The 27,740-nt window shown below is 36.6% G+C and overlaps 1 protein-coding gene across 3 annotated transcripts in view; it reads left to right on the top strand.

The window, feature by feature from the left end:
• The window catches only part of ITGA6 (integrin subunit alpha 6), a 42,987-nt gene extending 16,347 nt beyond the window's left edge, over positions 1-26,640 (top strand). The window contains exons 2-26 of one of the 3 annotated variants that reach the window (XM_048061610.2): positions 2,848-2,975; positions 3,347-3,426; positions 5,425-5,680; positions 7,235-7,366; positions 8,656-8,772; positions 9,836-10,046; positions 10,503-10,696; positions 10,829-10,917; positions 11,722-11,849; positions 13,520-13,615; positions 14,143-14,204; positions 15,858-16,015; positions 16,905-17,060; positions 17,767-17,882; positions 18,605-18,794; positions 18,879-18,962; positions 19,163-19,242; positions 19,400-19,477; positions 19,572-19,674; positions 20,708-20,881; positions 21,845-21,943; positions 22,275-22,385; positions 22,469-22,567; positions 22,904-23,029; positions 26,121-26,640. In XM_048061610.2, coding sequence (XP_047917567.2) covers positions 2,848-2,975; positions 3,347-3,426; positions 5,425-5,680; positions 7,235-7,366; positions 8,656-8,772; positions 9,836-10,046; positions 10,503-10,696; positions 10,829-10,917; positions 11,722-11,849; positions 13,520-13,615; positions 14,143-14,204; positions 15,858-16,015; positions 16,905-17,060; positions 17,767-17,882; positions 18,605-18,794; positions 18,879-18,962; positions 19,163-19,242; positions 19,400-19,477; positions 19,572-19,674; positions 20,708-20,881; positions 21,845-21,943; positions 22,275-22,385; positions 22,469-22,567; positions 22,904-23,029; positions 26,121-26,279 — 3,226 coding nt within the window. In that variant the 3' untranslated portion in view covers positions 26,280-26,640. Of the gene's footprint in view, positions 1-2,847; positions 2,976-3,346; positions 3,427-5,424; positions 5,681-7,234; positions 7,367-8,655; positions 8,773-9,835; positions 10,047-10,502; positions 10,697-10,828; positions 10,918-11,721; positions 11,850-13,519; positions 13,616-14,142; positions 14,205-15,857; positions 16,016-16,904; positions 17,061-17,766; positions 17,883-18,604; positions 18,795-18,878; positions 18,963-19,162; positions 19,243-19,399; positions 19,478-19,571; positions 19,675-20,707; positions 20,882-21,844; positions 21,944-22,274; positions 22,386-22,468; positions 22,568-22,903; positions 23,030-24,450; positions 24,581-26,120 lie in introns of all 3 variants that reach the window. The other 2 variants (XM_048061609.2, XM_048061608.2) reach the window with 2 other exon arrangements.
• The last annotated feature ends 1,100 nt before the right edge of the window (positions 26,641-27,740 follow it).

Genomic DNA, 27,740 nt, shown 5'->3' with positions numbered 1-27,740 from the left:
TAATTACTGGAATGTGTCCTCAGTCTGGAAGGACTCAGCTGAGCACATAGCACAGCTCTTACAGGCAGTGCATAATCTGATTCATTTGGGCTGCTGATGGCATGCTGAAAATCACAAAGGTGTATGGAGCCATGTCATACACCCTTAGCTTTGTGCTTTTGTGCATAGTTTCTCATTCCCATGCCCTTAGTTTTAAATTAAGTCATTTGACTTCTATAATAGTTTTTTTTTTTTTAAGATTAACTCTTGAGCAGTAGGAAAGGCGAACAGCAGCTCCATTGGTCACAAGTATAAATATGCTTGACAAAGGATTTCTATGTTTTACTTGATTTATTCAGTGAAAGATTAGATGAATGTGACTTTCTTACTCACATTTCCTAATAATATTGATAATAATGTCTAATCCTCATCTTCTTTAGTAATTTGTCTGGCAGAACCTAGAAGTGTAGGTTTAGTCCACTCTACAGTGGCACTTGGGGCAGGTATGTAGCAAAGTGCAAATGAGGTACTCCACTTTTTAATACCTCTTTAGCTGCTACTTGAAAATAGATGTTAGTGTTTACCCTAGTATCTAACTGAATTGATCTACTCCTTTGCAAGAGTTTTTTCACAGCATGTGCTACTGTTGGATTGTTTTGTGTAAAGACTTGCAGTGAGGTACCTAGCAGGGTTCGAGATTTTTGTGTTTAGTGAGCCTTGAAGACTAATGACAGGATTCCTGACAAAAATTGTTTGAAGACTGGAGGGTTTTAAATTAGTCTGCTTTGAATTACCTTTTTTACAGTGGAAAATAATAAAATTGAAATTTGGGCTTGTGGTATGGGCACAGGGAAAAATCTAAGGTAACATTTCCTTTGGAGATCATGTTGTATTGACACTTCCGTGTAGTTGTATTGACACCTCTACGTAGCAAAGGCTAAAGCATTGCATTTTTCATCTGTTCTCCTCGACAGGTGTCTGAGATGCTGTAGCAAGTTGTGGCTGGTTTTTGTCAGGTGGCATCTTTGCATTTTGTCTTCTGTTGGCTAAACTGTTTATCCCTCATGCCTCTACAAGTCTTCCCTTTGTCATCAAGATTATGGTCATATTGTCATGGTATGTCATAAAAAATATCATTTAGCTAGGGGGAGGATATAATATCCTATTATCCCATAGGAATAGATGTCCCATAGGAAAGAGCAGGATATTAATTTTCTTCATCTAGCATTCTTGCCATCAGTAGTATGTAGATTGGTGAATTTAACCAAAAGAAGTATTTCAATTACAGAAGACCAAAGTTTTTAGTTGTGCTCAGAATGTTGAAACAAAAGGTTTCTGATCAAATTTCTGTAAGTGAAATTTGCTGCATCATTTTACTCCCTGGGTTTTGAATGAAAAAAAGTATAAATAATAAAAGTTTCTGAGTTAGGAAATAAGTGCCTCTGCTGTCTTAAAATTCTGGTTGTTAACATTTAAAATGAGAAGAAAAAAGAAAAAGAGAAAAAAGCCCGTGTCATCTGTCTTTCCATAGGGGTAACAACTGAGGAGAAAATATACCTTTTCCCACATTAGGAATAGCTCAGAAACTAATTCTTTGCAAAAGAATTAAGAGATTAGAGTTAAATGCACTATTGCCAAAATTAGAAAATGAAGTTATTAATGACCTTTCCAAAAGCATGTTTGTTTGGATTAAACACTCTTGCGATGAATGCTACATTTCCGAAGAAATCTTTGAAAAACATGCCAGACATATGTAGGGGGAAAAGAAGGAAGCACTTCAAACCAAAATCCACCCGAACTGTGTGTCCTGATTTTGTATGTATGTCCGTCAAAAGCAAATGTTTTATCTGGAAGTTGCATCATTCAAGTGGGGGTCACCTTCGTGAGGGCAAATTACAGAGATTTCTTTATATAAAAGTGGTGAAAAAAAATGGCTGTTTCGCAATACACATATAACTTTCTGTTTAAAAAATGTGTTTTCTCATAATGCATCAATTTTGGTTTGTGTCTTATTACTTTAGTGACACTAAGTAAATGTTTTCATAATAAGAAAAATATTTGTATTGGTGTAGGTTAGATATGAACAAATCTGTATCTTGTTTTTAGTTTAAAAACCAATGACAAAAAATGTTCTGAGGTACAATAGTGTGCTTTGCCCCACAGGTGATATAAAGCATGTGGAGAAACTTCTCAAGAGCAAAACTCTACAGCTTAAGTCTTAAAGAGGGTCCAAGTTCCTCTTTGAGATTTGTGGATCCAGCAGTAGTCCAGGCTCTGCCCTCACTTACACTGTAATGGCAGAGATCTCATCTCTGGATCTCATGGATTTTTTTTTTTAGCCAATGTTAGTAAGCACAGAAAGTCCAGTTCAGCTTCCATCCATCTATCCGTACGTTGTACCGACTATATTGTACCTATCTATACACTGTTCTCAGATCCTCATTTTTTTTCAGCTGACTGGGATGTTTCTTTTTTTACATTCTGCAAGTTGTGGTGCTGTTATTACATGCTGGTTGTTATTAGTTTCAGTTAGCAAGTTGAGAGGTTGCTGTGCTTTGCATGTGTGTGACTCATCAAAGAAAAATATCTGAAGTACTAATTTTTTGGCTGAAAACTCTTGTTGAGCAAATAAAGATGTCTACTGGTTATTTTGTGATAATACTCATGGGGGATGGTGGCACAGGACTGGTGTAAAACTAGAAGAGAGTCCGAAAGCAGTTGTATTCACTGTATCCTTTCCTCCATCTCCAAATGTTTGCACATCAAACCTCCAGCAACATGGTGAAAGCATTTTCCTGATTCTGCTGCCGCCTTCTTTTCTAATATTGCCTCTGCAGATCCCTTGAAATGATTTCTCTTTCCCTACAGATTGCTGGTTGGAGCTCCTCGGGAAAAAGCCTTTCCATCCCAACAAGCCAACAGAACAGGAGGGCTGTACAGCTGTGACATCACGTCTTCAAATACACGCTGCACACGTGTCGTATTTGATGAGGAAAGTAAGTTCTTCAGTGTTTCTGTTTAGGATTGAAACAGTTGTCGGATTTTTCTTATTTGACGGGGTCCTTTCCACAGACAGTGTGTCAGTAAGTTACTTCTATGGATTTGTACATAACTTACTTTGCATTGGAATAAGTTGTAGCTTAATTGCTAAAGTAGCATAAGGTGCATAAATTTGGCTAGATTTGGATGTTTTCTAAATTGATGGGACAGGACATAATGTGCTAGAAGTGCTTAATAAAATGGATGTTATCAGTGATAAAATGTGCAGACACTGCCACCTGTAGACTGTCTTATGTACTGTATGAAGCTCCTTACAGAGACAAAAAAGTTAACTTAATATTTGAAACTGTATTGTGATGCTTTGCAGCTGACCCGAGGACAGAGAGTAAAGAAGACCAATGGATGGGTGTAACTGTCCAAAGTCAGGGGCCAGGAGGAAATGTGGTGGTAAGTCTGTAGGAATAACTTACAAAAACATTCTGGGTCTACAGTGAATGTTCTGAACGGTCTACATTTCTGTGCAGCTTTCTGAAAGGTAATTTCTTTTCTTGTACTCTTGTGATTTTTAGAGTTAAGGACTTAAATGTCTCCCTAGCAAAATAAGATCCTCGAGATTGTAAAAGTTTTAAATTATTTTTCAAACTCTGAGTTAGCCTTCCTTTATAATCTTGGTAACAATATAGGATGTTTTATTTTCAGGGTGTCCAATTTTATTTGTGTCATATATTGTTTCTTTTAAATACCACTTACTACAGAAATAGGGGAAAATAGTGTGATAAAGTTTGAAAAGTAGCAGTCTATCATCAGCCTGTTGTCTGGAATTATCAGCCTTACTTAAATTTTAATGAGGGTATTTGGCTGAGTCGCTCCTGTGTATTAATGTAGCTCTGGCCATTGCACTGGGACTTAAAAGTGAGAGTAGCTGCAGTAAGAGTTTGTACAAGTAATGACACAAGCTTTTTAAACAACACAGAGAGAAAAAGCTTTGGGGATTTACCAGATAATGTTATCTTTGTATGTTAATAGTTCTTTCATGGTGCTGCAGGATACCAGCTACGTCATAAAATGGGTGTGCAGTGTAGCTTTCCGTCTAATTATATCGTTGCAGCTTAGCCTCACTGCTTCGAAAACTGGAGCAAAGCTCCTTTAGGGTGCAACTCTGGAGTTATTTAAGGATGTAGAGTCAGTAATATCTTGCTCCAGTCTGACTGAGAACCCAAGGCGGGGAGAGCAATTGGAAGGGGAACTGTTAATCATTCCTTACCAGCTAATGCCATCCTGTCTGTGATGCAATTTCTCTGAGAAGGAACTTTTCTTTTTAAGTGGAAAATGTGCTTATTAGATGACCTGTGGGCAGCCGGAAGGTCACCATGCAGCTGGGCAGTACGTGATAATTCTCAGCATGGCCAGGAGTAATGCAGTGCACTCAGTGTGGAGCGGCTAGGTGTCTGCTTAATATTTAAGCCCTAGTAGGAGCTGAAAGGAATTTCTATGTCAGCTGAGAAACTTGGCATGCTTGTGTTCTTCACACACCTATTACATGTATATCTGCAAGAAGTGCTGCTGGCAAAGGGGTTTGATTATTCCACCTCTTTACAATGGTTTGGTGGTTATGCCACTCAGCCTGGTGGCTATTCATTGCTCGTGTTACATATCTGATTAGAACCCTGTTCCCAGGTGAACAGTCTTAACACCTAGGTTAAAGAACAGTTTATGCTCACTTATGCTGCTTTTCTCCATCCCAGTGACGGTTATCCCATAGTGGAACGTCAACCATAGGAATTAGGAACAACTCCTCCTTCCCTCCCTTCCATAGAAAACCTTTCAGCATCCTACCTATGGCACTTTTCTGTAAGGGGTAAGTTTTGAACAGCGTCAGGTGGATGGTAGTTAAACCAGCTCCTCATGTCTTGTGCAAGCACCTAAGTTATTTAACTATTAGAGCTGTGAGAAGACAGCCACTTTCTTATGAGAGATAGTGTTGTTCTTCCCCCGCTTCTCAAAAAGAGGAATTAGGTATCAGTGAAGGTTTTAGGGCTAAAAGTCCTAAGTCCCACAGTGAAGAGAGACAGAACCATGCTGCCTTCTCTGACCAGGAAGCGGTTGCTCTGACTTGTGTCCACAGAATCACACACACAGAATCACACAGAATCGTCTAGGTTGGAAGAGACCTCTAAGATCATCTAGTCCAACCTCTGTCCTAACACGAACAAGTCCTACACTAAACCATATCACTAAGGGCTACATCTAAACGTCTTTTAAAGAAGTCTAACTTTTTGCATATGTTGCCTGTAGGGAACACTGGACTCTGCTCTGCAACATGAATGAGTCCCCAAGGAAATTGACAGCTTTGCTACCATGAAGTATTGCGTGTGGAGATCAGTCTTTGTTAATTTGCATACAAACATACAGAAATCATCACTTATTATCTCTTCTATCTTGCAGACATGTGCACATCGCTATGAAAAAAGGCAGTATGTAAACACAGTGCAGGAAACCCGGGATATCATTGGAAGGTGCTATGTGCTGAGCCAGGATCTCACTATTAAGGATGATATGGATAATGGAGTGTGGAGTTTTTGTGATGGTCGTTTAAGAGGCCATGAGAAGTTTGGTTCCTGTCAGCAAGGTGTTGCTGCTACTTTTACTAGAGACTATCATTATATTGTGTTTGGTGCCCCAGGCACTTACAATTGGAAAGGTATGATCTAGCTTCCTTCCTGCCAACTCTAGACACCTCCTTCCTATTTCCTCTTAGATTTTCTGCAAATATTGTATCCTAAGGTTCAATTGTTATTTTTTTTCTCCTTCTGGGGGAGGGAAGGGGCAATAAACCTAATAGGGACCTTATGATTTTACCCTGTTTTGACAAGATGCTGTTCTCCTATATAAAAGTAATTTACTGAAGTTCCTCTAAATACCTTTGATGGATTACATATGAACGGATATAGAACTTTTCTAGTATGTACAGCAGTGTTTTCCCTTATTAGTCATAATCTTATGATAGGACTGGGGGCTTGCTTTGAGACTTATACACTGTACCAAATTACTGAATTATTTTAAAGTTATTTGACCAATCTTTTCTTCTGCATTTGAGCAAATGTTAGATAGCTGTACTGAGATCTTTGTTTATCCTTCAGCATTCTCCTCTTAATTCTTTGTGAAATCTGTGGATAGGAGTGCTTCCCAAATTATACATCGGAGGACTGCAGGAAGATAACAGACCAAAGCTACACACATTTGTATCTAAATTATTAGATTTTTACTCAAGTAAAATTCCGTGGATAATTTGTTTGACTAAGAGACAAGGACTCTGTATCACGTAGGAGATAAAAACTTAGGGGGAAAAAAGTTAGATTTTTCTCCATTATTTTATATTGAAAAGCATGTAAGTGGCCTTCCCTGCCTTTTTTCTTAGTCATTTTTCCCTTTGCACTTCATTACATCAACAGCTGTAAGTACTTCATGCCTTCAGAACATCTGATGCTTGAACCATTACAATTTCTTCCCTCATACACCTGTGCCTGCTATATGAACCATGCAAAATCTTTGAGTTAAGCTCTGGCACAAGGTGTACTTTCCTGAAGTCGTAATCTTCCACATATCTGTTCCTGTCAACACAATCTGACCAAGCTGAAACAGCATATTGAGTCCAGAGCTTTACCTTAATTGCAGAGAAGTGCTCTGACAGCGTATCAGTCATAAGTACTCTTTCGTATCATGGAAATACATGTTAGTATTTGCCAAAATGTTAAATATGCATGTCAGTAAAAGGGAAGCACACATTTTATTGAGCAATTAGTATTATCAATATAAACAAGAAATATATATCCATAATATTTTCTAATTATATCCCCAGCGTTTGCCATAATTCAACAGTAAAATTCTTTTTTTTTTTTTTTAAAATTCTTTTGTATTTATCTCCCTTTTAAGAGAGGCTTTATGAAATTAGGCACTGTGGTGGTTCATGACCAAAGGTGGTCCTGTATTTTTGTTGAGAATTGTCTTAGTATCCCATGTTTTCCAGATCATTGCATGGCATCTCCATGGAGTAGCATGAGGTTCTGTCACACAGGTAGAACTTAAAAATTCATGGCCTTTTGAAAGGCCAGTGTGCTATTCTGTGTTTGTCTCCTTTAAACAGTAGTCGCCATCTCATTCATAGTAATTAATGCTAGTTGGGAACCATTTATTTATCTATTATTTTTCTCCCTTACCATTCATTTGCTTTTATTTTATCATTTCACTTCTTCAGGGGTGGTTCGTGCAGAGCAAAAGAATCAGACATTTTATGATCTGGGTATCTTTGATGATGGGCCTTACGAAGTTGGTGATGAGAGCCGCCAAGATAAGAATCTAGTTCCTGTTCCAGCTAACAGTTATTTAGGTAGGACAAAGTATCTATGGTAAATCTCTTTAGGCTTCTTATATATTTGTGATTCCAACCCAATGCAATAATATGGAATGAGAGGAGAAAGCCATTCATGTATGGACCCTGTGAGATATTAACTGTTTTGGATAATGCACATCTCCCTCCACATTTATGGGACAGTTTTAAGTGTAAGATGGTACTCTGCTGAGGTACCTAGAATTGCTGCTAATGGAATAGGAGATCTAAGAGCTATGATGAGGACCTACACGTTCTGAGGGAGTGATTGTAATCACTGTGAAATGGTAAGTACCATGCATACATCAGTAATCCTTAGTCACAAGGTCTCTGCCATGTGGTATCGGAAGGTTTACCAAATTTGAGTTTCTCAATGCAACTTGAAGTTTCTCTGTCCTGGTATGCGAGTGCAATTTGTTGTTGCTCTTGTTTTAATTCCTCAAGGTTTTAAAACCCTAGTGGCCTTTTTGCAGGCTTTTAAAATACTGTAACATAAGTAGTGTTTGTATTTTAATTGTGCACGTGTTGCAGAGGAGAGTCTCTTGCACTTTGTGCAAACACAAAACCACAAATATGAATGTTCTTGTACACCAGTGAGATAAATCAGTGCAGAGAAAAGGCTACGCTGCATTTTTGAAAATACTTCAAGTGCAAAGTATAGAGAACGTTTCTGTTCTGTTGTAGGTTTCTGTGGTATATTAATCCAGTACTTCTGGCTTAGGCAACATGCAAAATTTTGGTAACTTGAAACTGGAATTTCTGTGTTAATGATGAAATGTTGAACAGATGGGAAGTGTGTTGCTAATATAAAAGGTAAAAGCAAGCTGAGAAAAGAGGTATCTTAGAACTAATGTCTGTTAGAACATAAACTTCAGTTAGATACGAACAGTAAATACTATGTGGAAAAAAGAAAAGAAAATTGTAAGAGCTTATATTAGAAAGGCATCCTGATAGCCTTTTTGTGTGGAAGAAGAATTGGTAAGGAGAGGAGTGCTGTAGAGGTCTCTTTTGCTATGAGCAGTTTACTGTAAGTGCGTGCATGTGTATAGGTCTTACTGTACTGAATGTTTGCAGTTTCATAATAAATGTAATGTTGCATTTATTTCCTAAATATAAATGCTGCCTTTGATGTGTTGAAAACAAAACTACTTCCAGGCAAGGCTTATGTTTGCTGATGTTGCTGTTCCTCTGTTTAGACAGAGGAACATGTTTTTTTATACATGGTTTTAGCTTGCTTTGCTTAACTACTTTATTTTTTTCTCTTCAATCTTTCACTCATATGTTTACAGGTCTTCTATTTCTGACAGCTGTATCTGATACTCATCCAGATCAGTTTGTATACAAAACATTGCCTCCCAGCATACAGGTTGACAAATCAGTGGATATAACGATGAATAGCTACTTAGGTTTGTGACCACCTGAGGTGGCACCATCTGGTCAAACATAATCTCCAGACCTTTGACATGATCCTCTCCCCTCCATCCCTCCTCATTTCAAATACATTGCAAGTAAAAGCATGTGACAGGCAGGGATTCAGATGAAGAGTAACTTGTAAAATAAGGTGGCTTCAGAAACTGGCTGGTTTGTGATGCATTTCTCCAAACCCTCTCATCTCACCCACAAAGTGGACTCTTACTGATTTTTTCTGAAACCGTCTCATTGTGAACTGCTGTAATTGAGAATTTCAATAGTACTGGTGAAGTTTTTCAGGAGGGCGATTACTATCTGCTGGCTGGTATTTTCTTCCTTGCAATGTGCTTAATTTTACTTTGGTCTTTATTGGCTATGTTGGTATATGCTTTATATTCTTTTAACTCAGTTTTTCATGTATTTTTAAATCCTTTGGCTTTAACAAAGAATACTTGGGACTAAATTCATTCAAACGTGTGCTTTAGAGCTGCATTAAATCGAAATTGCCAATTTCACCATTACTGTATAAGGTGATTCTCAAATACTGTATAAATCATTAATATAATGCTTGTACAATATAATGCTTGTACAGTACATTTTGCATGTTTGCAATGGAATGATACTGACTTGTACTTAGGAATTTTATAATTTTGTTGGAGGTGAAGTAGTCAAGCTATATTCAAGTGGTAATGTTAAGTCATTTCTAAGCTGGTATGTTTAAAAAAAAAAAAAAAGAGATCCTCTATTTGCTGTCTGTAAAATGTAGATCTCAGTGAGTAATGAAGCAATATGTTTTGTGGGGGAGATACTTAAATGTAACATATGGAAGAGTGTAGACACACAAACATGCATCCACCAGTTCAAATAGAAACACAGAATTCCTAGTATATCATATTCTGTTTTAGACAAAACTTCTATCAATATACCACTTTAATATAGTAGGGGAATTTATTTTATACAAGTCTTTATTTTTTTTGTTTATATATGTATATATTTGTATATGTAAATACACACACATATGAGATATATATATATATATTATTCCTTTCTCTGTTGAAGGTTTCTCTTTGGACTCTGGTAAAGGAATTGTCTCCCAAGATGAGATGACTTTTGTGTCTGGTGCACCAAGAGCCAACCACAGTGGAGCAGTTGTTCTACTGAAGAAAGAGAAAAATCAGAGGGCATTGTCACTGGAGCACATGTTTGAAGGAGAAGGGCTGGCTTCTTCTTTTGGTTATGATGTTGCTGTTGTGGATCTCAACAGTGATGGGTATGACGTTGGTTAACTCATTCTTCCTATATATAGGATGGCAGTCTGGTTTATTTCTGCTTTGGTTTTCACATTTGAAATGCAAGGAACGCCAAGTCCAATCTTAAATGTTTTGCTGCAGGAAATGGTGAGCATATAGGAGAATCAGGCAGAATACAGTCTGTGTTTTTAATTATAGAAATTAGTTTTATTTAAATTTAAAAAATCATTGTAAACAAATAAGAAATAAATTTCATACCCAAAGAAGGCCTAAGGAGAAGATACTTGTATGCCACAAAGGGAGTATAGCCTGCTTGCAGTCTCAGTGGATCTGCTGCCATCTGATACTGCTGAAATAGTTTGTACTTTTTAATCATTGTTCGGCAGCTCTTTGGCTAGCTGACCTTGAGACTACAGTCTTTACTATTTCCTTTTACAGTTCTTCAGTAAAAGCACCACTTTTTTTCCTTCTTTAAGATGGCAAGACATTGTTGTTGGAGCCCCACAGTATTTTGACAGAAGTGGAGATATCGGTGGTGCTGTTTACATCTACATTAACCAACAAGGCAAATGGGAAGGAGTAAAACCTGTTCGCTTAAATGGAACCACTGACTCAATGTTTGGTCTTGCAGTTGAAAATGTTGGGGACATTAATCAGGATGGATATCCAGGTGAGTGAAAATTGACTAAAATAAGAATGTATGTGACTTTTTTGCTAGTGCCAGACTTAGAACATCTATATCAAAATTGTAAACTGCACAAAGAGTAAGAATTATTTAGATACTGTAACTTATTTTCAACAGATATTGCAGTAGGGGCTCCATATGACGGTTCTGGCAAAGTATACATTTATCATGGATCTAAGAATGGAATAAATACAAAACCAGCACAGGTAACAAAGTAACTTTTACTGTACATAATTACTCTTGCACAAAACTAGGAGTGGCAGGGCTTACCTATCATCAGCCTTTCCACTATTATTAGTGGGGTGGTGGGTATGCAGAAAAGTTACGGGACCCTTCAAAGATTGTACTGCTGACCAGAAGGATTAGGAGTTCTTGATTTCTCATGTTTTGTTTCTGGGAGAGTCCATTGATATAGAGAAGGGAAAAAAATACATAGATGCATAAGTCTTTTTTCTTTTTTTTGGAAAGAAATTATGGGATTTCTGAAATAATAGTTCCTTGCTCTTGATTCAGATAGAACAATCACATTAGTAGAGAGTTTTTGCTTTGAAAATAACTATACATATTTTTCTCCTTTTCTTCTGGAGATAATTTTTTTCTTCATTTTTTTTCTCATGACTTTCCACTTAGTTTTTAAATAAAAAGTGTTTCTCTCTTTTTTTTTTCTTTTTTTTTTTTTTTTTCCCCTCTTGAGGACCACTATGTTCAGGTAGCAAGGTGAGAAGGGAACTTAATTATACCTTCTGGAATACTTGAAGAATATTTTCTAGAATACTTATTTAGTTTCAAGTGCCTATACTGTCTAAATAGTACTAAAAAAAAAGATAGGCAAAATTTCTATACACAGCAAATCATCTTGGAACTTTAGTGTAATTTACCTGAACATATAGGTTTTGTTTCTTTTTCTCTCTTCTCTCTAAGCTGTAAGACAATGATGTTCACTTATTATTAAGTATTTTACTTTTATAGCTTTTCAGTGTCTGAATTCCCTCAATCTGTTTGCTCTTTAGATTCTTGATGGTGAAAAAACAGGCACCAATTTCTTTGGTTACTCTATTGCTGGAAACATGGACCTGGATAAAAATTCCTACCCTGATATTGCTGTTGGTTCCCTTTCAGATTCTGTATCTGTGTTCAGGTATTATATATAGGACTGTAACTAATTACACCAAGATTTTTAGTTTTTAAAAACAAAATGCATAGAAATAACAAAAGAGCTGTTTTGCCTGGAGTAAATTTTTTATTCTAGAAATTAGTAATTCTGGGAAAAAAATACCACAAACTGGTTTGTTACTTTTTCTCATTGAGAAGCTACTTCACAATTAACACAGGGTATGAGGGTGAACGTGGACAGTTAATGTGGAGTGTTGATGTCTGTTGTAAATCTGTACCTTAGCTTTGCCCTGTGGTAACTCACTTGGACGTCCACGTCTGATTTGTCTGAATTGAGCGATAAATAATTCCTTTGCCTTAAGAAAGGAGAAGATAATTGATATATTTGCTAGAGCTTTATCTTGCTGCTGTTATATAAATCAAATCCTGCTTTGCTGAAGGTAGAACAAAACAAAGCAGAATGTCAGTTCTGTAGCTGAGGATTTGAAAGCAGTGAGGCATACTGCCTTGCTGAGGTTGTGGCGGAGTCGATGAAACAGCATTGAGGAAGCCCTGAGGAAACTATCCTTGTGGATTTCTGTAGCACATGCCTTAATTAGGATGTACCACGATGATGATGTGGTCCTTTACAGACCTCTGGTCTTCTTTTAATGCACTGTTAAGCTGAAACACTGGTAATGAGCAGGAGGAAGACTACCTCTTCCTTAGAGCTGTGAATCCTGCATGAAGTTCAAGGCTGTGGTGGTTATTATCAGGTCCCCAAAGGAGAGGGGCAAAACTCTGAAATTGGTTATCTGAATTTTGCGGATGAAAACAACTCTACCTTTCAGGCAGAATGAAAGTTCCTACAGAATGATTGTTCCTACAATCTTTTCATGATGCCATCTCTAAGGTATATAGTATCTGTGTAGATAATTGTAATGCCCTTACATACACTGAAACAGCATCCAACAAAAGCAACTCAGATTGCTCGTGGAAGAGAACAAACTAGGTGGAATGAACATTGGTCCATTCTGACCATGTCTATGCAGACAGTGAAAGTGGTTGCCCAGTTACATCTGCTGAAAAGAGGAAGGTGTCATACTGGCCTATTTGGGCTCTAATGTAAACAGCCTCTAGATGCTTCCGTGAGAACAGGATTATCTCATTCATACATTCATACAAACTGTATTTTCTTGTCCCTTCCAAAAAGAAAAAGAAAGGAAAAGAGAAGTGCACAGCTGAATTATGATAGCAGTCTACATGCAGAGAGGAGTCAGGAAATAAAAATGTTGTTTTCCGTAGCCATCCAGGCTCCACATTAAAGCTGTTCTGGACATTAATCTGAATGAACTTTAGTTCCTACAGTTGCTCACAGGGCCTGAATTACCATTGGTATGGGAACCATCACTTTGAATTTCCTGTTTTATGTATGTGTATAAAATGATAACCATAACATTACATTAACATACCCTGTTCCCTGTCAGGCATTTACTACTCACTGTTGTAGTCATTTTTTGTGACTTGGTTAGCTTAGCTTTAAGCTGTTTTGTTTTTTTTACTACTGCAAAAGCTAAAACCCATGTTTCTTGTCTTTGCTGCAAATCAGTGCAGGCATAGAGGGCATCTGGGATTCACATGAATTATTTCATTAATCTTAACTGAAACTTTTCCTTTTTTTTCCCCTTTCTTTCCCCATTTTTCCCCCAAATAAAGATCCCGGCCTGTCATAAGCATTATGAAAAGCATTACAGTACAGCCTGACAAACTTGATCTAAAGAAAAGGAACTCTGAGGATCCTAGTGAAATATGGTAATTTAAAAATTATTCTATTATTCTATCAGGAATATTGGTGTATTGAGCTTTCTGTCATCAAAATGTGTCACAAAACGGTGACTATATTAAGGTGAGGGGATATGACAGTTGTGCAGATGAAGCAAATGTATCTACATGTGGTCATTTTGACTTTCTGAATTTGTCATGACTAGTGCTAAAGACTTCATGTGGAATACATTCTGTTTACAATGCATGTTTTTGAAAATGAATGTTACTTTGCCACTTACGACTTCAGGTATCTTAACATTGAAGTATCTTAACTAGAACTGATTTCTCATGAGTAGAGATGTAAAAGCAAATGTCAGAAAATATTATTACTAATTGCTCATTAAACATTTTTCCTTGCTTTGTAATTCAGTTCAGTAAGCAGCAAATGACAGTTCTAGTGTGAAAACCACAGTCATAAGACTGTGATAACACCATTCGGTGGACTATTAAAACTTTTCAGTCTGTTGGACCATGCCTTATTAAAGTTAATTTTAATTTCTTGGCACTTTTTACAGGATGGATGTGAAAGCATGTTTTCATTATACTGCAAACCCCAGTAATTTAAATCCACGAATAAGTAAGTTTTGAAGACAAGTATGTTTTAATCTTTGTTTTATATATATATATAAATTTTGAGAGTATCGTGAAAGAATAGTACCTAAATTATAGTGACTCATCTCAAACTGTCAGGTTTAAAATGCAACTCAGTACTAAGGACAATTAGTTATTGCGATATCTGTATTTAGAGTAGCACATAGGGTCATATAAAGAAATGCTGGTGTGTTAGGAAGTTCTGTGGGTAAAAGACTCAGTTGAAGTTTTCTAGGTCACATAACTGCCGTTGAGCAAATGGCTGCCGTACAGACTAAAACCATTTTGCCTCTCCAGGCTGCTGCTGCTTTAGAAAATAGTTTTAAAGCCCAATTTATATGTCATTAATACGCATTATTTCCCATTGGGGACTTGCACTTACAAAAAGTGTTTTGTATTCATGCATATAATGTCGTGGCAATCAGCAGCTGACATAGTAGATCTCTGTATTAATAGGAGGCTGGAAGATTGTGTCATAAATATAGTTAAAAATGCAAAGCATCAGTTTCTGATGTCTCCTGTTTTTTCTCTTAAGTTGTTACAATGCTGCTGTTACTACACTTCAGAGAACTGTGTAGGATCTTGAGAGGAAATGAGAAGAATTCTAAGCCCAAGCCTCTTCCTCCTCTTGTGTTGTTTGAGTTTCTGAATTACTTGTAAAATCTATAGGATGTGCTTGAATAGGGTCTTGGACCTTCCAACGGCCCAAGAGGCCACTCACACCTGCCCCTCTGCACGTTCCTGAGGCCTGGCATGCTTAGTGCTATTCCCAGCCTTGGAACACTATATTAGCTTGGCGAATACAGAGATGTTTAAAAGACACACAGAGTTCAGATCTATCAAAACATGGTATTCCCTGCCTCAGCAGACATAGCTAGAAAGCTATACGCTATTGCTTTCAGTGTTAAAATAACGATGTACCTTGACCTCAAAAGCCTGCTTGGCTGCTTAGGTGCAGTCTGGGACAAGATAGAAATGAAGGAATCAAGTCAGAGTATTTACGAAGTTTTTCATTAATCTCAGCCCTCTACTGGCTCTACAACAGCAATTACAGCTGCTTTAGTCAGCTGTGAATTTTATTAAAGCAACAGAAATTTATTGACTAAAAGGACTTCGTAAGTTTCCTTTAGATACATGACATGTACAGGGTATCTGGCCCTCAACTGGAGAGGAACAAAACGTGCAGGTGGAGAAAGTTTTGTAAACAACTGGAAACATTAGTAAAATTCAGCAGTGGGTAAAAGTCTTCTAGAACGCTGCTGGTAAGATCATACCTGGAGAACTTACGCAGGCAGTTAGTGATAGGACAAGGGGGAATGCTTTTCAACTAAAAGAGGGGAGATTTAGATCAGATGTTAGGAGGAACTTCTTCACTCAGAGGGTGGTGAGGCACTGGAACAGGCTGCCTGGAGAAGTTGTGGATGCTCCATCCCTGGAGGTGTTCAAGACCAGGTTGGATGGGGCCCTGAGCAACCTGATTTGGTGGGTAGCATCCCTGCCCACGGAAGGGAGTGGGGGTGGAACCAGATGATATCTAGGGTCCCTTTCAGCCTGCACTATTCTGTGACTTTATTAAACCATTTTTTTTAATACTGCAAAGGTTCTCCTTAATAGCAAACTACTTTATTTCTTCATATAGAGATCAACTATACATTTGAAGCAGAAAAGGAGAGGAAGCAATTAGGCATGCATTCTAGGGTACTGTTTAAAGACCATCAGTCTGAGAAGTTCAGTGCAATTACAACCCTAAATGGACAGAACTCAAAACAGTGTGTGACAACCAAGCTTGTACTGCAGGTAAGGCAGAGAATTCACTTTTTATTGCTTTTAGACCCATTTAAATAAAAGTGTGTTGCTCTTTCAGCCTTGTGGTACCTTTGTATGCAACCTAAAAACCACGTGCAATATATGGCTTCAACGCTAGAAAACCATAGCTAAGTAGTACTTTACTATTCCCTGCACATGTGTTGCTTCTTCCCATTGCCTTTATTTTAAAGATGAATAAAAGTTGTAGACACTGCAGTGTTCTCTGGAGGTCAGTAGAGCTGAAACAATTTAGAACAATAGAGAGGGAACAAACACCAGAAACTGAGAGTTGCTGGAAAACACAGTAATAGTGGTTGTAGAATTTAATAGTGTGACTGGCTAAGAAAAGAATTTCAAGCCACAGGTTTTGGACAGGATGAATGGGCATGACAAGAAAGCTTGGTATGCACTCTTAGTTTACTGCTGTAATGGCCCCTAAAAGTGACATTACTCCAACAGCTGAACAAATTCTCTATCTGTGGCTCAGGAGTAATAAGCCTACAATGTTGCTTTTTGACCATAGGAAATTAAAAACCTTGGACCTACACAACAGAGAGAAAGTGTTATTATACTGTTGTAGCGTGAGTTTCATTTGCCAGAGTTAACATTTGTTAATCCTAGTAATTCTTAACTCTGAGTGAAATCATCAGATCAGGAAGCCAGAAGAAAATGAAGACAGTAGGGCTAGGATTCCTTGTGTTCTTGAATATTTTTAGAAAATGATGGGTTTCTAAATAATGAATAGTTTTCAGATTGGAAAATGGTGCAAAGGAGATGTTGCTTTACTTCGTATTTGAAAATGTATATCAAAAGCTGATCTTTGAGTGTTTTTTCTCATCTGCACTGTATGCTAACTATACTGTCTAAAATGTTTTGACAGGAAATAGTAAAAGATAAGCTACGCCCAATTCCTGTATCAGTCAGCGTTGAAATTGCTGGCCTGGAGTCTAGCTCATCATCCACAAGAAAAGAGAAAGCACTTCCAGACCTTATACCAATTCTAGATTCAAATGGATCTGAAACAACGATCGCAAAAGTAAGCCTTCAATAGCATATTTTCTTAGAAATCTGTACTTTGATAAGTCACTGAACTTCAAGGAAATAACTTGCGTGGCTCTGGCTTTGTAACTACTGGCTTATATTTTGCACTTTGTCAAGAACTTTTTAGAAAATGTTCTGAATTTGGTCCTGTGTTTCTTTTGTAAAAAAGTGAGGATGATATAGCTTTTGTTTGTTTTTCCTTACCAACACATTTAGGAGGAAACATACTTTTGAATAAAAACGGCAATGTGTCATCTCCTGCTATGCACACTTATCCCACATCACAAATAATGTGCAGTCTAATTCTTCCATGGTTAGGATGCTATTAACAGTATTAGAGCTCTTCATCAATGACCTGCCTCAGGTGAAAGATCTTATTTCCTCAGTGCTCATTGAATAATCAGATTTAAGGATGTTTTTCCACATTAGGAGTGTACCTCTCTTTTAGAAGGGTAAAGCATCAAGTTTTATCTAATTCTGCCTTTTAGTTACATATAAAATTTTAATTTATCAGCATCAAGGGCTAGGGCTCACAAAGAAAAACAAATCTTGACAGGCAAGAATTAGAGTCAAGTTAAAATCTTACTTTATCCAGGGAACTTCTTGAGTTCCCTGTAGATGCTTTATGCACTGCACATCAGAAATCTTGTTTTAAGTTAGTATCATGTGGCATGCAAAAAACATGCTTTGGTTTTATCTAGGTGGAGTTCTTAAAAGAAGGATGTGGAGAAGACAATGAATGTCACAGCAACCTGAAGCTTCAATACCGGTTTTGCACTAGAGAAGGAAACGAAGACAGGTTTACCTATTTACCAATGTAAGCCTTGATTAATGCATTGCTAAAATTCAAATTATTGACAAGCACTGAAAAAAATATCTTTTATATTCTATTTTTGGAGTTAGAACAGCTTTGTTCTGTTGGTCTGGCGAACACAGTCCTGTGTACTACTGGTCTGTCAGGGTGACAAATGGGGGGGAGTGGGGATGAGCTTTAGAAAAAGAGTTGTGGTACAGAGTCAAATGGATGTAAAGTGGCTACAACTGTGCAGATTTAGGCTAAAATGTAAAATAAGGTTACTAACCACTGGAGAAACGATAAGCAGCCTAGCAGGAGTTTCTTGTATGGTACTGTTAACTGTTTTTGAGATGAAATTTCATTGTATGACAACATGATGTACTACATTCCAGTAGCTTAAGACAATCACTTATAGAGAAGTAAATGGAGAAATTGTTACACCATAACAGGCCCCCAACACCCCATAGCATCCTTCCTCCTTGGAGGGCTGATGATACTAGAAAGAAGGTATCAAAACAAAACAAAAAAGCCTAAAGGAAGTATGTTTACTTACTGTGAACTGTCAACCTTTAGCAGTGCGTGCCACAAAAAACTATGACCATTCTTGTGTTTATGCTCCTGCAGTAGTTCTTCATTAATAGAGGGAATTATATTTGGGTAAAACCACAGTAAGAAACAAACTTTCATGTTCAAAAACATTTGTTTTCCTAATGCACAGAACCCTGTATATTCTGTTTCTGCAGTGAAAATGGCATGCCAGTGCTTGTTCTGAAAGATCAGAAAGATATTGCACTGGAAATAACAGTGACTAATAATCCATCTGATGCAAAAAATCCACAAAAAGATGGTGAAGATGCATACGAAGCTAAACTAATTGCAACTTTTCCAGACAGTCTGACCTATTCTGCATTCAGGGAGATGAGGGGATATCCGGTGAGTATCTTTAACAGAAAGGATACTCAAATTTTTAAACACTTTGGGCATATGTTTACTTATAAATATACTCTACTTATTCAGGAAAAACAGCTAACATGTGGTGCTAACCAAAATGGTTCTCAAGCAGATTGTGAACTCGGAAATCCTTTCAAGAGAAACTCCAATGTAAGTTGCACCTATTTTACTCACATTACATAATTTGATTCCTGACTACAGTCTTCCAAAATTTCTGTGTCATAACTAGAAATTTGATTTGGATCTGTCTTTTTAACTTTAGAATTTGATGGTGTGTTGCTATAATACTCCATATATTAATATCTTCCGTAAAATATTTACATATTTCGTGGATGTTCTTTCCTGTCTAGGTAACATTTTATCTGATCTTAAGTACCACTAAAGTTAATGTTGATACGACAGACTTAGACATTAATCTGAAGCTGGAGACGTAAGTTTTCTTTTTTTGTGCATATGCATGTGTGCTGTTTTTACATACAGTTAAAAATATTTTTAATTATTTGGTCTGATACATAAAAGCAGTTTAATAGTAAAGTGAAAACCGCTAAATTGATAAAATCAACAGTGCTGTTTCCTTTTTGTTGTAGAACAAGCACTCAGGCTACTTTGACTACAATTACAGCTAGTGCTAAAGTGGTTCTTGAATTGTTTTTATCACTCACTGGGTAAGTGTTGGTAGACCAGACTGGGGGGCAGAGCACCTTTGCTGCAGACTTCATTAAAATCTGATTATTCTCTCTCCACCCCCCACCTGAACAGAGTGGCTAAGCCTTCTCAGGTGTATTTTGGAGGTAACATCATTGGTGAAAGCGCTATGAAATCTGAAGATAACATTGGAAACCTCATAGAATATGAATTCAGAGTGAGTAATTTAGATTAATTCTAATAGCTATTTTAATCGAAAGAACAGCTTCTCCTTTTATATGTCTGAATACTTGAAAAAGTTGCTGGATCTTGTCCCACAATCCTGACTTCCTGTTCAGAATGAGGCTGGATATACACATTCTTGTAGAGCAGTTCACGTGCATTCAGGTATACAGCATAAACTCCGTACAGGTGGGAAACTTAAACCCAGAAGTCTAACTGCACATGACCAGCTGTTGGCTGATGCAGGCAAACAGCAAATATGTGTACTTATGGCATGCAGAATTGAACATGCACAAGAAGACGCTGCAGGAGCCATGTTGGAACACGTGGGCCTAAGTTCACCCTTTTGGTCTTCTGCCTAATTAACAAGTTGAGGAGAAGGGGAAGAGAAAGGATTCTGGTTCTGTGAAATCTTTGTGTGTCTGGAAGCAAATTGCTTTTTCATTAATTCAAGCCCTTCTGTATTTATGTGTAGTTTGTTAGGATTATTCTCTGGAAATCCATCACTGTCAAATCCTTCATTTACTTCTCTGTGTATTTAACTACAGTATTAATGTTGAAGCAGTTAGAAAATCTGTTTTAGAACTTGCTATCATAAGCAATAACACTAAGAAAAAAAAAAGTTGGGAAACAATTCCCAAACTACTTCAGTGGGAGTTGGTTATCTTTCTGTGTCAGAGTTCCTCATAAACTTTCAGTTTGCCTCAGTTACGTAACTAAAATGATTTCTTAGTTCTTAAAATAAAGGGTGGTTGTTGTTCTACATGAAGACAGACTTCTAGAAATCAACAGCTTAAAGTTAATGTTAGTGAATTTTAATCTTACTATAATCAAGCTCAGAATTAGTTGCTATTCAAGTGTGTTAGTTTTACTATACGCTTTTGTTGTTATGCTCTGTTTCAACTGTCTTTCAGTGGCTTTTAAATTTCCTGTTAACTGCATGCTTAAAAGTTGTCAAAGTCAGTAACAGTGATTGATTTTCAAACAAAACCCCTTAAAAACAATTTAAAGAATGCTTATTTTAACAGGTAACTAACTTGGGCAGGCCACTGAAAACATTTGGTACAGCTTCCTTGGACATTCAGTGGCCAAAAGAAATTAGTAATGGCAAATGGCTGCTGTATTTGATGAAAATAGATTCCAAAGGCTTGGAAAAAGTCTCCTGTCAACCACAGAATGAAATCAATTCTTTGCATCTTGCGGTAAGTTACCCTACCTTCTCCTGTTCACTAATAAGTGCAATATTAAAGCACCATAGCTTGTGATAGTAAGGTGTAAGAGCTTGCCTCCAGAACAATTTTTTTTTCTTGAGATGGCCAAAAGCACAAACAATGTGTTCTTAACCTTATGAGGAAACTTCATATAACAGCTGATGAGGTAAGCTACAGGACAGCTGCTATCTCATGGTGACTGTAGCTGCAGTGGGCACTGCTGTCATATGCTTTTGCAGGATGAAATTGCTGTTAGCTTTAATACATCATCAACATTATTGAAGTCTGTGTTCTTGGATGGAAGAAAGACAGCAAACATCTCCCCAACCCGAGGGAAATCCATGTACTTTTTTGAAAGAGCTTGTAAATACATTTAATTGCTTACAAGAAATATGCTAAAAGCAATTTCTGAAGCAAGTTTCATAGTCCTTTACGTCTACCTAGCAAGATTTTTTCTAAACCTCGAGCCCCATTGTCATTGTTTCTCATATAATCTCAAGGTCACTTGGGAGAAGTCGTAATTTTCACCATTAGACTTCGTACATGGAAACCCATTTTAAACCCATTTTGTCAGTTTCTTGATCACTATATTAGTTAATAAAACTTTTAGTAAGTAATTAATATGCAGTTAAAAATGCTTCATATCACCTCTTACTCTATTAGCACAGTAACTTTAATGCCATATATATAGAACAAAAATGGAAACAACATTAAAAGCTTTATAAGTCTAAAAACCCATTGACCTGTCAAAGAAGGCAGTTAACCTTTTCTTGGTTAATCTCAAATTTCTGTGATTCTGTTGTGAGCGATGAGTATATGTGAATAGGGTTTATATAGTGAAGTCACTTGTGCTGATCTTGGAACAAAAAAATCAGACTCTTTGTTTGTGCTTGTATGGGGGAACAGAATTAAGACAAACATATGATAACATAGTAAAACTTTTTTTTCTCCAAGGAATCCCATAACTCCAGGAGAAAGCGTGAGGTGGCAGAGAAGCAGATTACAGACAGCAAAGCATTTTCTTTATTCTCAGAAAGAAAATATAAGACCTTGGTAAGCATGCTGCATTAACTAGGGTCTTGATGGATACCTCCTGCTTCACTCCTAACAGGGCTTTTTGGAGTTTGGCAGGGTGAAAGAAAATCTCTCTCCAGTTTATTTCTTCTGTATTATCTACTGATAGAGAGGGAACTATGAAAGAATTTCTGCATGACTATCTATATAGAAATGTGATTACTTTCCCATTGATGTTGGTACAAACAGATTTTGGATCATGTACATAAACATGATGCATATAATCCAATTTTAAATCTTGGTGGAGAAGGGGACAGTTTAACAGTTTGTGAAGATGTTTTTATTTACATGTAGAAATTTTTAACTGCAGGACTGCAATGTGAACGCACGGTGTGTGGACATAAAATGTCCCCTGAAGGGTTTTGACAGCAAGGCGTCTATTTTGCTGCGTTCCAGACTGTGGAACAGTACTTTTGTAGAAGTAAGTCCTTTTACCTGCCATTTTTGAAAGATTAGAGTTCTTTCCTGTTATATGTCTAATAACTGTACTTTATTTTGGAACAGGAATACTCCAAAATGAACTACCTAGACATTCTTGTTAGAGCCTCAATCAGTGTTCCTGCTGCAGCTAAGAATGTTAAACTCACAAATGAAATGGCTCAGGTAGGTTCAGTATTTAATGCTAGCCATAGGTTACATTTGTTATGTTTCCAGCTTATCTCAAAGACTGGAAAAAAATAAACCATTTTAAAACAAATCTATCTAATAGATTAGATTTCTAATTGAATTTTGAATTAACAAACCTTTTCACATCTAATTATGTTGGCAAAATTCACTACCATATTGAAATGATACCAATAGGAACTTTTTCTCCAAAAACCTTTTGGAAATGAGAGAAGACATCTTGTCAGAAAAAGAAAATAAAAGTATAAATTGCAGCTTTATCTTAAACGTGGATGCTTTTGAAATGCTTATCTTCACATACTTTCTTTCCTTTAGGTGCGTGTCACCGTCTTTCCTGCAAAACCAGTAGCACTTTATACAGGAGTGCCTTGGTGGATCATTGCAGTGGCTATTTTTGCTGGAATACTGATGCTTGCACTGCTGGTATTCCTGCTATGGAAGGTAAGTTTTCAGTTACCTGGTTATTTCACATGTCCTGCTGTACAGATGACAAGGTAGCAAACTAATTAAGCATTTTTGCTTTGCATTTAGGACCCAAAAGACAGCAAAATGGCCTAAATTGTACATTACTTTTATCATTTTAGTAACATTTGGAATAAGGATGGTCATGAGAGAAGACTTGTTGCTGTAGTTGATAGGAATTTTTTCTGTTTCCAGATCCTTGAAAGGAAGTTTTTCTGAGGTCTAGACAAAGCTTCATAAGAATGGCCAGAGACTTAATATATACATTAATATGGATGGATAATAACTGGGGCTTCTGTGGTTACATGTAAAACTGTGAACTCTCTACCAGTGTTTTAACAGGACTTTGTTCTCATAACATTAGAAATACCATTAAAGACATAGTAGATGAAAATAACCAAAATGTGCAAAAATAGCACATAGCCAAATGTATTGTTCAATTTCTTTAGTATTGGTTGCTTATCTTAGAAACCCTGAAGGAATAAATATGTAAAACTAAAAGTTAACAATTTGCATAAGAAAGAGAAGTACCTAGTTTTCTAACTACCTTTGGCACTTCCACAACTAAGTTCCAAGTATAACAGAGTAGTTCTTCTATTCTTACTATTTACTGTTGTAGGCAGTTAATATTGTTGCTATGGGATGGGAGAATTTTATTAAGAAAGAATGGGTGAAGAGGAATATCCTGTCTGTCACTGGAGCAGTTGTGGCTTTGTTGAAGACTTACTGTTTGCTACAGATTACTTCTCAAAGGATACTTGACTTCCTTCTTTCCAAAAAGTGCCCAGCCTCTGCTGCAAATCTTTCTGATGAATTACAATTAACGCTTTGTGTGGGCTGTTAGGTTATACATATTAGTCTTCTACTGCACATGAAAATGCATGCATTCACACACAGTGTGAAGTGATTCTTTCGATGACAAACACTGAGCAATCATATGAAGGACAAACATGGTACATCATAGACAATTGCATGACTCGGTATAAGACATGCTTGTGTTGTACAGGTAAAATCAGGAACCCATATTTTTGTTCTTTATTTACCCTGTGCAGTAGTCCATAAACTGGTTTCTGTATAGGTGTCTTACTGCTCTTCACAGACAGTTTTAGTTGCTACAAATACACCGTATAGTAGCTTTTCTTAAAAAAATGATGTATTAAAAATTTATCAAAAATATTATCGAAATAATATTCCTTATCCCAGATTATTCTATTTCACAGATTAAGTTAGTCCCCAAAGTTCTCAAATCTAGATAGAGCTGAGAGTTTTCTTGTGATTCTTTTCAGACAACAATCCCATGAAGAGATTATGGAAAGATAGATCAGTTATTTAAGTCAGTTCTAATAGTTTTAACTTTTTCCAGTCCACAAAAATTGACTAAATACCTTGCTTCCTTGTAGTGTGGTTTCTTCAAGAGAAATAAGAAAGATCATTATGATGCCACCTATCACAAGGCTGAGATCCATGCTCAGCCATCTGATAAAGAGAGGCTTACTTCTGATGCGTAGTATTGATCTACTTCTGTAATTGGTAATTGATGGTATTTTTTTAATTTTTAGCTATGGTGGCACATGCTATGGTTGCGGTGGCTAACGATGAAGCTTTTGCTACTTATGTTCTATTAACTTTTGGATTACAGACTATCAGTACTTGCTTGCTCGTTCTATTAATAGATATTCACCTTTGGTGCACATAAACACAGGTGTTTATCTTGGTCGAAAAAAGCTTTTTCTTTAGAAAACATATTTATCTGTTGCAATGGATTTTAGTCTTTTTTGAATTGATGTTTTAACAGTACAAATTAGTTTTTAAGCTTTAGAAGTGGTAATCAACGCTGCAGAGTTAATACTTAAAGCTAAACTATGGGGAAGATAAACTTGCTTTATTAACCTTTAGCGCATGCTTAAAAAATACACGTTGCTCATTAATGAAAGGGGTTTTCATAAAGAAAAGGTAATTGCTGTGGAACCACCTTTATTCCTTCTATTCTACATTATACTTTTCTAGGTAGAAACTTTTCTCTGCTGAAGCTACTAGGATGCATGACCATTTATGCTTCTAGCAACCTTTACTCAACTTAAGAGAACACATGCATGTACAGGATACTAATTAAAGATGCTTTGACATGAGGGATTGGGGAGGAATTCTGAACCAAAAATCTATCAAAACTGTGTGTATGAAATCTTCACTAAGAGATGGCCAAAAAATTTGGTCTGTGCCTCAATTTATTTTTTAATATATAGCCACTTAAATTATAACAGATTGGAAAAAAACAACAACAAACCCAAAATCCTACCACCTCAAATACTGTGAGCTAAACCTTGCCACTTTCTTTTTTCTAGTAATATGTAATGACAGCCAGATGACACAATGTCTCTTACCTTTAATCTTGACTTCAGCAACCCATAAGCACATCATGTCGAGTGTCTTCTACTAGTCATCACCTCTGTACCACTGTGGCCAAAACTCCATTTTATTTTGAAAATTAATTCTAGTACATTCTTAAATAGTTTAAAAAAAACAACAACCGTTTTTATAGTAGCTTTGAATTAAAAACAACCAACCAACCTTGTACTATATTCTATCCAGGGAGGCTTGTGTCAGGGCATATTACAAAACTTTCAAGTTATATCTGTTTTGCACCAGACGTATTAAACAAGACTCATGCTCTAATACTGCATATGTGTAGTTAGTTCAGGTGACTACAGTTGTGATGGTGCTCTGAAAAAAAAAAAAAAAAGCCCTAATGTAACTTTTCTTGAAGGCCCTGGAAATCTTTCTGTAGGTTTTATGGTAAATCATGTCACCATACAGGAAGATACCGAAGTACATACCTACCTTTGATTCAGGAGAAGCAAGCTTTCCTGAGCTGTATTTACATCTTTGTTTAGCATAAGTATTTCTCATTATACAAATGAATAACTTCGTAGGAAGACTCACACGGTGCATTTTTGCCTACATCTTTTTTTTTCAATTTTCTTACCTGTAAGTCTGTGCAAAAGAAGAATTTAGTTGTAGTACTTTCACGGCAACTTAAACCTAACCTCTTCTTTTTTTTTCTTGGCCCCAGTGTGGGTTCTTCCAGCGTTCCAGGTACGATGACAGTGTCCCCCGATATCATGCTGTAAGAATTCGAAAAGAAGAGCGAGAGATCAAAGACGGGATATGCAAAGATCTTGAGACAAAACAGTGGTTCACAAAATGGAATGAGAATGAAAGTTATTCTTAGGGAAAAGTTCAGATAGAAGTTAAATGTTGCCATTTATGGAGTACTCACGGAGTTAGACGTATGAACACTATGGACATCTTCACCGTTTGGCTGTAGATACTACTACTTATACTGAGGCTTTTGTTTGCACAGTTAAAATTGCTTCAACGGACTTTAATTTGCATTATTTAATTTCTACTCTGCCTCTTTTTTACCTTCAAACCTAACTCAGACTTTAGGAAATACTGTGTTGAGTTGGGCTCTTTTCTACAAAATATACAAAACCACTATGGCAGACCTTTCCTGTGATCCTAATTTTCCTGGGAATGCAAGGAATGCATGGTTAAGGTCAACATAGGTTGTTCTCCATCCTTCCCTCAATGCATAGGTTATTATAAACACGCAGTGGCCTTAACATTGTTTGAGTATAATACAAAGACCTGCAAATCTATTTTAGTCATGTGCTTAGCCTGCTGCAGTAGTTAGGGCTTCACAAAAAGCATCACCTTAAGTTATACGTGCAATAGGTCACGTTGCTTGATTTTTAAGATCAGAATGTGTGAATATTGCTCACAACAAATATACACAGGTTTTTTTGTTTTGTTTTAAAAGAGGCTTGAATATTAGATGTACTTTTTGTATATATATATTTCAGTCATTTTTATATTTATTTTTGTTACAAATCATTGTCTTTGTCTAACTGTTAGGCCAAAGACTTAACTGAACCTTCAAACCACTGTTTATGAACTTCATATGATGAGACCTGAGGCTTTCACTGCATTTTAATAAATAACTGAAGGTGCCAATGCTTTCCAAAAAATGTAAATATTTATTCCAATGATGTATGTGGAGTCTTATTTTCCTGATACTTATAACTTTACCTAATAAGAATTATCAGGTCTTGTAATATGATTTGTGTATTACTTCAGACTATTTTACAGTTTGGACACCAAGCATAAGTAGGGTTTTTAGATACAGTTTTATACTTACTGGAAGTAGTAAGAAGTTCTCTGGAAACAACTTTCCAGCTTCATAAGGATTTCCTGTTTGGCAAAAGGTGTTGACTACTGCAACTGTTATGTAGCACTTGAAGGAGGCTGTAAATGCCTAATTTAACTATGAGGATCTGAGCTGATCCTCTTTGAGACTACTGAATACTCTTGAATACCTGAAGGTTGGTAAGAGTAGAGTCACAATATTGTGCTTATCAGTAATCTAATTGTTGTAACATAATTGATAAAGCTATTTAAAGAGTTTACTTTTTTTTAAACCCATGTTCTAAAGCATTGGTACTATCTAAGGATGAAGATTAGTTTGTTTATTCAGTGTAAAACAACTATGCTCAAAAAGTATGCATGTTAATTGCTAGTAATTTGAACTATGCAAAAACCTCTTGGTACTTTTTGCCCTCATAGGGTGAAAACCTGCTAAGAGGGCAGCTGTCAGGTATCTTATTTTTACTACCAACTTTGAAAATACCTT

Source organism: Anser cygnoides, chromosome 6 (assembly GCF_040182565.1).
Source record: "Anser cygnoides isolate HZ-2024a breed goose chromosome 6, Taihu_goose_T2T_genome, whole genome shotgun sequence".
Classification (NCBI taxonomy): Eukaryota; Metazoa; Chordata; class Aves; order Anseriformes; family Anatidae; genus Anser; species Anser cygnoides.
Note: the sequence above shows the minus strand (reverse complement) of the source record. Positions and strands in the feature narration are given on the sequence as shown.